Raw genomic sequence first — 13,584 nt, 5'->3', positions numbered from 1 at the left:
CAGAGAGGCAAGGTGGGAGAGAGACCGATGGTCAGAAGTTGTAGTTCTGTTTTTACTCTAACTTTTGCTTTTCTGCATTGTCTTTGGGGCACGTGGTGGTAGCAGAACCTTCACACCCGCTTCCAGGGCCCTTTTCCTTCAATAAAACATAAGTAACTTTTCTTTATGGAAAAAAGAAAAGTCTTTAGATGACTTCAACTCCCTTTATCCCTGTTTATTTTCCATTGTCCCCTTCACTAGAGATTTGGGGGCAGGAATGTCCAAAAGCAAAGCTGTGATGGGTGACGATTGTGACTTTGGAGCCTCCTATTTTCCCTTTTTCTGTCCCAACTTCCTCTTTGGTACTCTCATGTGGAGCTCAGGTCAAAGCCCTCACTCTCAGGTCCCTTATGTAGTTTTCAATATCCCCTTCTCAGGTCCTTCATTCACATAAAGTAATGGATGACTGCTCATAGATTGAAATGTTACCCCACCCAAGGGCATCTTTTACTTAAACAGGCATCCAAGTGTAGGGTTCCATTGGTGGTAGGTCAGATATAGTCCAAAGAAAAAGGCTGAGGAGGGGGGTGCCTGGGTGGCTCAGTCATTAAGCGTCTGCCTTCGGCTCAGGTCATGGTCCCAGGGTCCTGGGATCAAGCCCCGCATCGGGCTCCCTGCTCAGCAGGAAGCCTGCTTCTCCCTCTCGCACTCCGCCTGCTTGTGTCCCCTCTCTTGTGTTCTCTCTCTTTCTGTCAAATAAATAAATAAAATATTAAAAAATAAAAAAGGAAAAAGTATGAGGAGCAGGTACAAAAATGTCTTAAAAATATAACAAAGGGTCCCTCCTTTTGCTCATTTTGCCGTTTGGGGGTGAAAAGGGAGAGGAAACTGGGATGATTAAATTATGGAAGCCTGAATTGTTTTTATTCCTAAAAATTATTGCCTGAATATCTAGTATATCTTTATCCTCTGCTTCCTCCTCCTTTAATCCTTTCCCTTGTCCTTCTATACACATAGATATACCTTGAAGGAAAGAAATATACTAAATCCTGGTTTATGATAAGTTGTGTTTAGTGGTGGTAATCTTTCACTGCAGTACTACCTACGTTGTTTTTTTTTTTAGTTTCTTAATGTGTAGCCTTTTTAACATTCTTTAAGCTCTTTTTACCTTAAATAAACATTCTAAAATGACAATTTGCAAGCTAAAGAAACTGAGCCATTTTTATATGATTATTATGCTATTTAATTTGTCCTGGGATTCAAATGAGACGATGTATCGGACTGTGTTTTCTAAAATGTAAAAAACTCCATAAAACAGTCTTTTACTATTATACATTTCAAAATGAGAAATAGGATAGTAAAAGAAATAGCAATATTTAAAAAATACCAGAATGTTTCCAAATGAGCTTTTTAGTGCTAGTATTTCCTACCCCTGAGATGTGAAAATACATTTCATTCAGATAAGAGAATTGAGAGTAAGGACAAGCATTACCCCAAAGGATGAAATACACCTAACCTGTTTTACATACATTTTTGTTGTCCCAACTTGATTCATGAGTGAGAAAATGGCAAGAAAGGAAATCTTATTAGAATCAGTACATTTCAGACCTCTCTTGAAAATAAAATTATGAAGTTGAAATGTGATTCCCATCTCAGCTCTGCAGTCATTCCTAGTTTTCTTCAATTATTTATGCACATGGTCATTCATTCAGAAAATAGTGATTGAGCTCACTGACTGCTGGGCATCATTTCAGAATCTCCGGAAACACAGATGAAGTCATGGTTTTGGTTCTCAAAAACCATCTAGCAGTCTAGAGGGGTTTAACAGGGTTAGTTTTACCATGTGGGAAGTGATAATAGGGGTTTGCACAAGATTTTATCTGAAGACACAGAAGAGGCACTTGATGTGGCGGAGTTTTAGAAGCGGGGGTGGGACAGGCCACGAGGAGGGATGTTGGCATGGGGACAGAGGAGAGGGTTGCACACACAAGAACAGAATGGCACTTCTGTGAGGGCTAGAGTAGGCACTGGCTGAAGATAGCAATGGGTTGAGAGTGAAGGCCTTGTATCCATAGTTTAAGAGTTTGGATTTTGGTCTAAGGGCAGTCACATACAATTGATTGTTTTATGCAGGAGAATGTCAGGGGAGTTTTGGTAAGATCCCTTTATTTTTTGAAAAGGAAGATGGATTGGGGAAGATCATTGAAGGCTGGAAGTGAGGCCCATTAAGAGGCTGTGACAACTAGCTAGGCAAAAGATGAAGATGGCAATGATTACGGTCTTATAGCAGTGATTTTGGTAGAAACATCTTCAAATAAAATATATTTTTAATTAATTAAAAAAATAGAATTAAACAATATTTTCAGAGAAAATGTAACAACAATAAAGAATCAGCATTGTTAAAGATCTAGGAATCCCCATCATGGAGAATCAAAGGCACATACTCATTTTCACAATCAACTGAAGATTGAAAAGTAAATGTATTCGTTATTATCTTTATAGCACATCAGCCCTCTAATTGATAGAAAATTTGTGACTTTTAAAAAATTCCTGGTCTGAACAGCTAGATTGGTTTGCATATACATAGGCAAGTCTTTATCCTACTTAAGTCACAGAAAGCAATGAGATGCGAAACTCCTGAGATCCTTAGTTCAATTCTTTCATTAGAGATAAGAAAACTGAGACCCTGAGATTAAACCCCTTGCAGGTGACACACCTCAGTAATGGCAGTGCTGAGACTAGAATCCAGATGCCTAATCTGGAGGGCAGGGCCCTTTTTATTGTACTGGAACAGCTTCCCAAGAAAGGCATCTAAATAAATTAATGGGATGTGGATGACTATTGAAAAGAGGAGATTTTTAAGTTCTTCAAAACTATAAAAAGCATTTTAGAAAGCCAAACACCTGCTTTATTATTAGAGGCTGGTCATTTTTCCAGATTAACTGACGAGAAAATCCATGCCAATATCAGCAACTACTCTTCTCATACTCACTTTCCAAAAATAATTTTGGACTCTAGTCTGGCTTCATGGTACCAGCATCCAAGTACATGTGATTTATATTGTTTTACTTTCTTATTTAAAAAATTGAAAACAGAAATATCAGTTTATTTAGGATTAGCAAGAGACTTCCATTTCATGAGGAAGATGAAGTATGATGGGTTTGTGAACCATTCATTGTGTATACTATTCATCAAATGATATAAAAATTTATAGGGAACCTGCTTAAGTGCTGGGAAAACAAATAAATTACCAATCCCATAATTTTTCACAAATATATTCCTGAATAAGCAGTAACTTATGTATTTTTTTCTATTATGGGTTTATAAGAAGGTTTAAAAAGTTTATTGATCAGTTTCTTATCTAATGTAATAAAAACAATGAACACATTTTATGGGTTTTTAAAAAGTTTATTACAAATACTCATCATTTGCCCCACCCCCAAATAAAAGAACCAACATATTTGCATATGAAACCTGAATCCACTTGGTACAAAATTTCAGTCTTTGAAATAAAATAGTTAATGGCAAATCTCAAAAAAATTAATTTTGATGAATAATCAATGCTACTCAGAAATAAGGAAATCATATGTCTCACTTGCTAAAAGTTAATGGTTTGCTATATATTTTGGCTTTAAAACTTATTGATAGCTATTTGAAAAGATATGATTTATTTAAGCTTATGATTTATTTAAATGCATATTTTATTAATCAAATACTTTTGGCCAATCAACATATCCAAATATTTTTAAAAACACTTTAAATACAACTATATAGTTGTATAGTTTATAGTATAACTGTAAAGTCACAAGACTGATCTTTTTAACTAACATAAAATCTATGTAGTCAAATGAGTGGTAATGTTTTAAGGTAATCAAGAGAATCTTTTCTAAGGATGCTACAATGGCCTAGAGGCAGTTTTGAAGTCTCTTTTGTAGCTTCTCTTCAAAAGGATAGGAGTTTCATAATTTAATCATTTGTTTACTTTGGCCCCCAATAGTATTCCAGTTAAATCATCCTTTATATTCACCAGTCCTGGCAATCTGGAAAAGTAAAATTAATCTTCACTGAATGAAGATTTGTTATCTATGAAGATATTCAAAGGAATGTTAATTCAGGTTCTGATAATTCTGAAATTTGAGCATTTACAAACTTTTAAGATGTGTAAATTATAGTAACCACTTACATCATAGACATCTTTTGTACATGCCTATTATTTTGGAATAATGAGATTTTTAAAACAACAGTGACTCATAACATTGAAATAGGACTCTACAATTCAAAAGTGATAAGAATAATTTTATACTGTGTAACAAATCCCATATCAGACAACATCATGAAAGTCTGTATCTGTTAGTCTTTTACATATATATATATATGTGTGTATATGTATATATATATATATATATATATATAGTAGCTCAATAGCATGGGCCCAAAAAATTGACAACTTTCCTGTAAGTCTCTCTCCATGAATCACTGTAGTTGAAATAGTACGTAAGTGTCAGAAATAGCCTTTATGTAAAATGTTTATTAAATAGCACCAGTATTACTTGAAGGTAAAGTGAGACATCAACAAGAACGCATTACAAGTTTAATTTCTTTTTTTCTTTTTTTTTTTTAAAGAATTTTATTTATCTGAGAGAGAGAGAGACAGAACGCAAGCAGGGGAAGGGGCAGAGGCAGAGGCAGAAGGAGAAGCAGAAGCCCCACTGAGCAGGGAGCCCCATGCAGGGCTCAATCTCCAGACTCCCGGATAATGACCTGAGCCGAAGGCAGACACCCAGCTGACTGAGCCACCCAGGTGCCCCACAAGTTTAATTTCTAACTACAAGAGCGAAAGCATCTCCCAGATGAAATACCAGTTAGATTTGGATTAATTTTAAGGTCACAGCCAGAAAAAGTTCAGTCATAAAACATTTCAAGATTTTGCTTGGAAAAGTTAGAAAGAAAAACCTTGTATATCGCTCTTTTACATTCTATTCCCAAAGAAGATATATATGCTTACATAATCAAGACAGTGCAATCTCGCCAATGAAGGCCCCATGAAAGAGACATTTACTCATTCTATATATTAGTTCAACAAGATAACAAATATAATAAAAGTACTTAAAAGCAATCTGATTAGAGCAACATTTACATTAAGTACAAAATATACAGTACAATGAAACATCTTATTAAATAGACCTGTAGGTTAACAATATCTTATTTAAAGGTACACACATTCATTATCTATTTTCACATTTATTGTCCTATTATATTTGATAGCGCCTATCACCACTGCATGCTTTTGTTACTATAATTTCTAGGATCTTTGTATATTTTTTTTGTAAGTATTCCCATGACTTTATCTGCAAAGGTAATTTTAAAAGTATTACTTTCAGAGTAAAAAAATAAGAAATTCCATATTTTTACAAGCAGTTGTGCACAAAACTATTATAGTGTTTGAGAAATGTCCCTTGATCTTTATAAATTCATCATTATAAAATGTATACTTTTGTACTAAAGTAAAAACTGCGTTTAAAATTAAGTGTTGCCAACCTACTGTACAATTCTGGCTCTAAAGTTAGAAGTGAAATCCTTGACTATTAATTAGAAAAGCATTATTTGAAAAGATCTGCCAATAAACATTTCTAAATGTGGTTGCCAATCTTAAAAATTTTCTTAATTAGAACAGTTGGGAATGCTTAGAACAGAACAGTAGTGCTTTTACATTATAACAACCAAGAAGTATTACAGTATCCAAATCTCCAGACCTGGGGTCCAAGTGTTCAGTCATGACTCAGTTGCAGGCTGACAGAAGAGAAGCTGCGTCCTACACTTGTGCACAATGGGGCGATGACAACATCTGTTACACTCTTCCATATTGTCTGCACTGAAGGCAGGACCATTAGGCAGGTCTTTACAAAAGGCATTATAATCCTGGAATGGAGGAAGAGATTTGTGTAAGGATTATTGGTGTTGCCAAATAAGGCCACTGACTCTTGCACATGCATGAAAAGATGTAATAATGGCCTAATTCACCTAAATTTGAACATTTGAAACAAGTAAACAGTGACCCACATAGTGATAAGATGCACAGAGATATGTTGCTTAAAAAAATAAACAGGCACGTAGATGGTGGCATGTTATCTGAAACAGTAAAACAAAAAATAAATAAAATGGTAAATGTATCTACCTGATCTCTGCCCCTAAACATTAACCTGCTTAATTCTTCATATTTCCCTGGAGTTGTGCTTGCTGGTAGCCTTTCCCATTGCCTCATTCCACTTCCCTACCCCTTGGGCCAGGCTGGGTTGGACACTCCCTTTTTGTGCTTCTAAAGTACTACAGCAAAATTTTTTTTTTTTTTAAGATTTTATTTATTTATTCATGAGAGAGAGAGAGGCACAGGGAGAAGCAGGCTCCCAAGGAGCAGGGAGCCCGATGTGGGACTCTATCCCAGGACCCTGGGATCATGACCTGAGCTGAAGGCAGACGCTTAACCATCTGAGCCACCCAGGTGCCCAAAATTTCTTAGTCCTTAAATTTACCAAAGGGTGTCATAAGTAGATGGCTATACTTCTGTCTTTTCTACTAGAATGGAAGCTCTTTAAGTGAAGACATCCTTGACCTTTATTAAAGGTTGGGCTGAAGTGAACTTAGCACTGTCATGCTTAATATTACTCATTTTTCACAATTACATACACTGAAAAGAGCTGTGTGGTAGAGTTAAAAGAACCCTGCAATTATGTCAGAACTCTTAGACAAAACAAAAAAACCCAGACTATCCTGAAATTATTTTTTCCATATGTCTTTTCTTAAGATGACTGCAAATGTTCATATTCCTCAGGCTGATTAATTTTCTCTGTAATCCTCTGAATAATGCTCTCTATTGTAGTAGTGCTATTTGAGCACAAAAGTATCTTTGAATTCTCAGGAATTGCTGGTAGCCTGAATGGAATTTTTATTATTATCTGGATGGGCACAAGGAAGTAAGGTTGATTTTCTTGGTTTGCTATTAAAATGTGACTTAAATAAAGGTCTGTTGTGCTTAGCCAACAGTGAAGGGAAGATCAGGCAACTGTCTGATTGAGATATTTTTAGAATACTGAATTATTCATATGGACTGCATACACATTTATATTTATCTCATATTTTGTTCCAAGTGCTAAAGACTTAAAGAAATTTTTAAAGAAAATTAATTACTAGGTGTTTCAAAGCTAAACAGTTGAATAGAAACCCGAATGATGACAACTTTTGACTTTTTATCCCATTATGTTTCTCACTTGATGTGTGGCCTTGGGCATATCACTACAAATGAAAGTAGCCAATCTTAGAGATTGGCTATAAGGATTAACACTTAATATGCACCCTTGAAATGTCTATATGATGCTGTCATTCTAATGTATATATGATGCCATCTATATATAGGTAGAACAATTTGAAGTCAATATACAGTGAAAACAATCTCAAATTGATGTACTGTAAGACTAAAGTTTAAATCAGAAAGCTTCCTAACTGAATCTACTTCACTGAGAATATACTTTCCACTCTTCCGTAGGCTAAGACATTTTCTATCCCATAACTTCTTAGATCTCTATGTCCTAAAAGGGAAGCACAGGACAAAAGTGGATTTTCCAGTTCAGCAAAGTACAGCTGCTTACTTTTGAGACTTCAGTTGATAGGATATGGTAAACTAATTTTATTTTCTTTAAGTTGTTGTTCTCTGTGGGTCAGAGGATCCAATGATCCAAACACTTCTGTTTTTTTTTTTTTTTAAAGCTTTTATTTATTTATTTGAGAGAGAGAGCATGAAGGGGGTGAAGGGCAGAGGGAGAAGCAGACTCCCCTCTGAGCAGGGAGCCCGATGAGGGACTTGATCCAGGGACTCCTGGATCATGACCTGAGCCGAAGGCAGACACTTAACTGACTTAGCCAACCAGGCACCCGATCCAAACATTTCTTAAAGAAATCTTATAAGATTATACATTCCTCCACTGGACAAAGCCCTTGGGACAGAGACTTTTACTTAGCTTTGTATTAACTGTAGTGTCATGTGGATTGCATTGTCATAGCAATTTGCTATATTAAAAATCTCTTCTAGAAGTGAAATTGCTACTACTATATTTCTATAAGTTGGACTATCTATTTGAATTGCATCCCAGCAAAAACAAATGGTAAGGGAGCTCCAGCCACATTTCTTTGATATGATCCCCTTATGACCAATAATCTGCTGTTGCCAAACGGTGGCTATCTGTCTGAATGTGATATGGTATCAAAACAACCCACTGGTCCCTCATGACCTGTACTTCTGACCTAGGATCCAGCATCACCAGATTGAGTTCTGGGTGTTGTTGTTGTTATTTGTTTGTTTAAGGAATCTAAAATCAGATCCATTGTGACGATGTGATGTGGTTCGAATACCTAATACTGCACACTTTCATAACTTTGGTTCCCAACCTCTGGTAATAACAACCCCTAACCCCTGCCAAAAGAAAAGAAAGAAAGAGAAGTAAAACAATGCAGAAGAAAGGCTCACTCAAATAGGTTTGTTTTTTTATAAGGCCTCTCCTTGATCTGGTCTTATCATGTCATGGGAATGTAATCCATTAATGATAAACCTATTTTATCAAGATATAAACTAACTTTTAAGCATTTTTTTGTTTGAAGTAACTCCTCAAATGCAATCACAGCTGCCCGATGATGAATGGATGATTGTTAAATATTAATGACCCACATGAACGTAATTGGAAAAACAAGCTGAGGTTAAATAATACATTTTATGTGTCTGAAAAAGAAATGGTTTGATGATTCACCATTGGAAGCACTGCACACAAAAAAAAACCCTTGTTTTCAGGAGAGCCAGGTGAAGAGAAGCATCATTTGGTAACTGGCTTTACTTATATCTTTCCACCATTTAGTAAATGAAAACCATTTTGTTTTCAATTCCTCAGCGAGTGCTTTAGGAAAGCCCAGCTTTGTTGATTATAAATATGGCACTCTGTAGTTCCAAACAGCTTAATAGCCAACATTTCACAATATGCTATGTGGTCACTCCGTTTTTCACATTTTTGAAAGAGGTTAGATGACTGGTTTTGGTTAATTAGGAATACAAAATTTTATGTGCTGGCTTAGGCCTCTTTTAAAAAATCCATGTGCTACTGTCAGAATATAAGCTAACTATGCATCTGGCCTTTGTGAATTTGCTTATGTATAAAGGCAGAGATTTTCATTCCTCTGGCAGTCTTTTGTCACTTTCAATATATTTTAGTTGTTTTCCATCTTTAGCGATCAAATTAAATTGGTGTTCTTTGCCTTTTACTTACTTGAATTTTTATTTATCCTTTTTTATTTTTAAGATTTATTTATTTGAGAGAGAGAGCGAGAGACAGCGTGCGAGTAAGGGGGAAGGACAAAGAGGGAGACAAAGAATCCTCAAGCAGACTCCACACTGAGCGCCGAGCCTGACACAAGGTTCGATCTCTTGACCCTGAGATCATGACCTCAGCTGAAATCAAGAGTTGGTCATTTGACAAACTGAGCCACCCAGGCACCCAGAATTTTTATTTATCCTTTAAAAGACTTTTTAGGCTCCTTTTTCTCTATGAAGCCTTCCCAGTGCCTCCCTCTTCCACTACAGGTTTAACAATTTTCCTCAGCATCTACTTCTGTACATAGCCAGCTGCCCTGTTTTGCTGAGTAAACTGAAGGCAGATCCTACATCTTACTCATCCTTGGCCTAGGGCCCAGCACAAACTAAGCACTCAATAAATTTATCTCCTTGAGCTAACTAGCTAGCTAAGAAACTAAAGGAAATTGATTTACAAGGTAAAGGGGAATTGAGAATAATTTTGTAACTTCTAACAAAGAACACAACATGTGTTAGGGTGTGGCAATACCATATGAAGGGATTAGGAAAGACATGGAGGCATTTAGGATTATACATTTTGCCAGGACTGCCCTAAAGCACAATATTGACAACTGTTGCAATACTGGGGGATGATCAGAATGTTCTTTCTCTCAGGACAAAGTGAATATCTTTTAAAACCATAAATATAACATTTTCCTTTAAAAATTTTTTAGTGCTTAAAAAGTTCTCCAAAGTTTTATGATGCATTTTGAGTATGAATAAAGTTACTCAAAACATCCTATTAATGCCCAGTAGGTTTCTGTACTTATTTCCCCTTTAAGTTGATGCCCCTCCCCATGTTGTCTCAAAGATGAAAAAGTACTTTGGAGTCCTTCTCATTTCATTATCCTGCAGCTTGAGTTTTCATTCATTTCTGTTGGGGGCCCCGCACCTTAATTGCACACACACAGCATCTCCTCTGGTCTCATCCTTGCCATTTGCTAGTGGCAGGATTGGAGCAGCCCCTCCATAGCACTGCTAACCAGGCCTGATATCCCTGTTCAGTTATACTGTCACTGGCATTCTGCTCAGAGATCACTTTTGTTTTAGCCCAAGCACAGGTGGTGACTGAATAAAAGGTGATGAAAGAAATAAGAGCCTTGCCCAGAACCACTGGCACAAGTCATAACTCGGCCCTGTAAGAGAACAGCCTGGGGCAGGAAGCATGGCCTCCAGGTCTCCGCCTCCAGTCAGCTGGGCCTTATTAACATCAGAAGGAAAATCACACCTGAGGACAGAGGAACATTACTTCTGTTTAAACTCCTAACTCAACCTATGATTCTAAAGAAAGCACACTGCCCTTCAAGGCCTCCCGGTTCTTGCTACTGTGGTGAGCTGATGCGTGTTCTTCTTGCAAGCCCGCCTTGGGAGAAGGGGAGTGCAGAGGGCAGGTGGCAAAGAACATTCCTACGTTTCAGAAAGTCCGTCCACCCCGGTGTGCCCCTTCTCACCAGATGTGCAGACAGCTGAGGGTGGCAAAGAGAATTCCCGCAGCGAAGGCCATGGGGATAGCCAGGAACAACGTCAGGAACTTATAGATCACGTATTTGCTGATTTCAAAGAGGGCATGGCTGCAAATCCACACTTTGTCAAAGGAGTGTGTAGACACCGGCTCTGCAATCACATCCTCGAAGCCCACCTGCAGAGGCAAGACACAGGAATCCCCAACTGTCACCCAACCTAAAGCCCGGGAAACCAGGAGTGCTCTGGTGGGAGAAGCGAGGAGAAAGGAGCTGGCTGGGTGCCCTACCTTCTCTTAGGGTGAGGTTGGGCACACAAGAACTTGGCTAAGAATTCCTAGTTACACAGGCGGCCCCACGGCATGTGAGTTCCGGGTCCTGGACCCTGGGCGGCTGACCCAGTGCCGAGGGTGGGGGCTGGGGTCCGGGCGGGGGTAAACGGGGCACCCGTGTCCCCAAGCCTTGGCGGGGCCCAGGTTACGGCCCGCCCCCAGGCTTCTTCACCTTGAGATGCGAGTTGAGCCGGTGGGGATCCCGGTCGGAGTCCGAGTCCGCGAACTTATCCAGGTCCGCGTAGTCGACGCCGCTGTGGCGGCTGTAGGCATCGTCGTCCATGAAGAGCTGGATGTCTGCTTTCTCGGTCTCCAGCCCCATCGCAGCGCTCGGTGCGCGGCGGCGGCTGCAGCCCGGCCGGCGCGTCCTCCCCTTCCCGTCGCGCCCGGCCCCGCCCCGCCTCGCCTCTCCCTGCGCGGCCCGGGCGGTGGCTCCTTCCCGCTGCGGGCTACCGCTGCGGGTGGGGGCCCGACTCGAGCCCCGCCTCGCTGCCCGGCCTGAGGGGCGGGAACCGGACGCAGCCGGAGAGGTGGCTCCCGCCCAGAAGAGTCCCGCCGCCACTTCTTGGCCGGGTCCACGTCTGCCTCCCGGCCGTTAATGCTCCCAACAGGCACATTCCAACCCTGCACAGGGGGGCGAAGCGTGCCGTGGGGACGAGGACCCGTATTCCAGCCACACAGGAGCCAGAGAGACCCCTGGGTCTTACCGCTTGATGCTTAGAACTGGGATTCTTAAGAGCTGTCCAGGGATGATGGACTTCCTGCAGGGAGGCAGCTAGGTGGTTAGGAGCATGGGTATAGAATCACAAGGTTTGTCTTAACCTCCCTGCTCTACCGTTTACTATGTGTGCCCGGGACCTCAACTAACTCCTTGTAAAATGGGAGCAATTGGGGGCGCCTGGGTGGCTCAGTCGGCTGAGCGTCTGCCTTCGCTCAGGTCATGATCCCAGGGTTCTGCTCAGCGGGGAGTCTGCTTCTCCCTCTGCCCCTCCCCACTGCTCGCTCGCGCTCTCTCTCAAATACTTAAAAGTCTTTTTAAAAAATGGGAGCAGTTGTTCCTGCTTCACATAGTTGTTGCTTGAGAATTAAATTCCTGTAGAACTCTTACATGGTCTCTAACACACAGGACACACCTGATTGCCAGGCAATCCCACAAGTGGTAGAGGATCCAGGAAGCACGTCAGCTCTTTATAGCTGTCCCCGTGCCCACAGATGCGGGAGCCTGCTGTAGGCAAGGTGAGGAAATGGAGTCAGTTTGGTGAGCTCCCTGTCCCTAGGCGTTTGCACTCTCAGAGCAGAGAGGCTGTCTCTCTCTCTTTTTCCTTACTAAATTAAAACTCTTAATTTGCCTTTGAATCAAGCCCTGTTGAAAGATGTCAATGCAGTCACATCCACAACTACCTGTAGGAAACATGCGAACAAACCCCTACCATAAAGCCACTCTGCAGGAGAAGAATCAGACTGCTGAGTGCTCACTCAAAAGCTTTCAGAAGGAAGGATTGTGCATATTTATGGTGGACTTAAGATACTTGTTTGGGGACCGAGAAAGTACTTAGTGAAAATTTGCCAAAAGTAAAAGGGTCTTACACTTGTGGGGTGCCTGCTGTTTGCTCAGGGCCTAAGACATAGTAGGAACACACTAAGTATTGCTGAAATACAATGTATTTGGAACTTGCTGCACGTATTAAATCCTGGTGTGTGAACTGGATTTGAAGAATTATTAAAAAAAAAGACTTTTTGAAACAATAAAAAGCATACACAAAGAGCAGGATCTGAATAGGAAAAATATTTGGGAGCCAAAACTCAATATTTCTAATAATTAAATGGATAGCAGTGTTGTAACCCCATGGCTGAATCTCCTGCCTGTCATGGTGCCCCTCCTGTCTCAGAGGTGGTCCTACTGGCCCATTCTCTTTTCTTACTTTCCTTTCCCAATTTTATTCACGTTCAGTTCATTCCAAAGTGATGATTTACACATTTTGCTTATTGCTTTTTCTATCCCTCTCTACCTCCTCCTTTCACCTAAGCAGACTGACTCTAAGAGTTGGGGCTCTTCTAGAGTTGTTGCCCAAAAACTGTTTATCAAAGTGAATAGAAGAGTTTAATACTTAAGAAAATTCATAATAATGATTACCAGGAAACGGAAAAGAAATGAGTTTATAGCTAACTAACATTTTGTAAAAGTTTATTTTTCTTAAAATAATCCCAGATTTTAAGATATTGCTGAAGAAGAAAGTCATCCCCATAGTGCTAGAGTGACTTTAAGCAGTGGCTGAAAATCTGGCTAAGCTTCTTTCCTTTCTTTGTCCTCTGATCATGTTTACATTTCCAGTGGGATTAGTAAGATATTTGCAATAGTTATCAAAAGTAATTGACTCATTTTTTAGGCATCAGGGCCAGGAGGCCAAAAAGCAGAAGAAATTAA

The 13,584-nt window shown here is 39.7% G+C and overlaps 1 protein-coding gene across 1 annotated transcript; it reads right to left on the bottom strand.

Moving 5' to 3' along the window:
* Positions 1–3,374: 3,374 nt before the first annotated feature.
* CAV2 (caveolin 2) lies at positions 3,375–11,701 on the bottom strand. Its single transcript, XM_027574807.2, has 3 exons — positions 11,332–11,701; positions 10,819–11,006; positions 3,375–5,898 (listed from the first exon to the last, which is right to left on the bottom strand). Exons 1-3 carry the CDS (start codon positions 11,479–11,481, stop codon positions 5,748–5,750), a joined length of 489 nt encoding a protein of 162 aa, XP_027430608.1. The 5' UTR covers positions 11,482–11,701; the 3' UTR covers positions 3,375–5,747.
* Positions 11,702–13,584: the final 1,883 nt, after the last annotated feature.

This window comes from Zalophus californianus, chromosome 12 (genome assembly GCF_009762305.2).
Source record: "Zalophus californianus isolate mZalCal1 chromosome 12, mZalCal1.pri.v2, whole genome shotgun sequence".
NCBI lineage: Eukaryota > Metazoa > Chordata > Mammalia > Carnivora > Otariidae > Zalophus > Zalophus californianus.
Note: the sequence above shows the minus strand (reverse complement) of the source record. Positions and strands in the feature narration are given on the sequence as shown.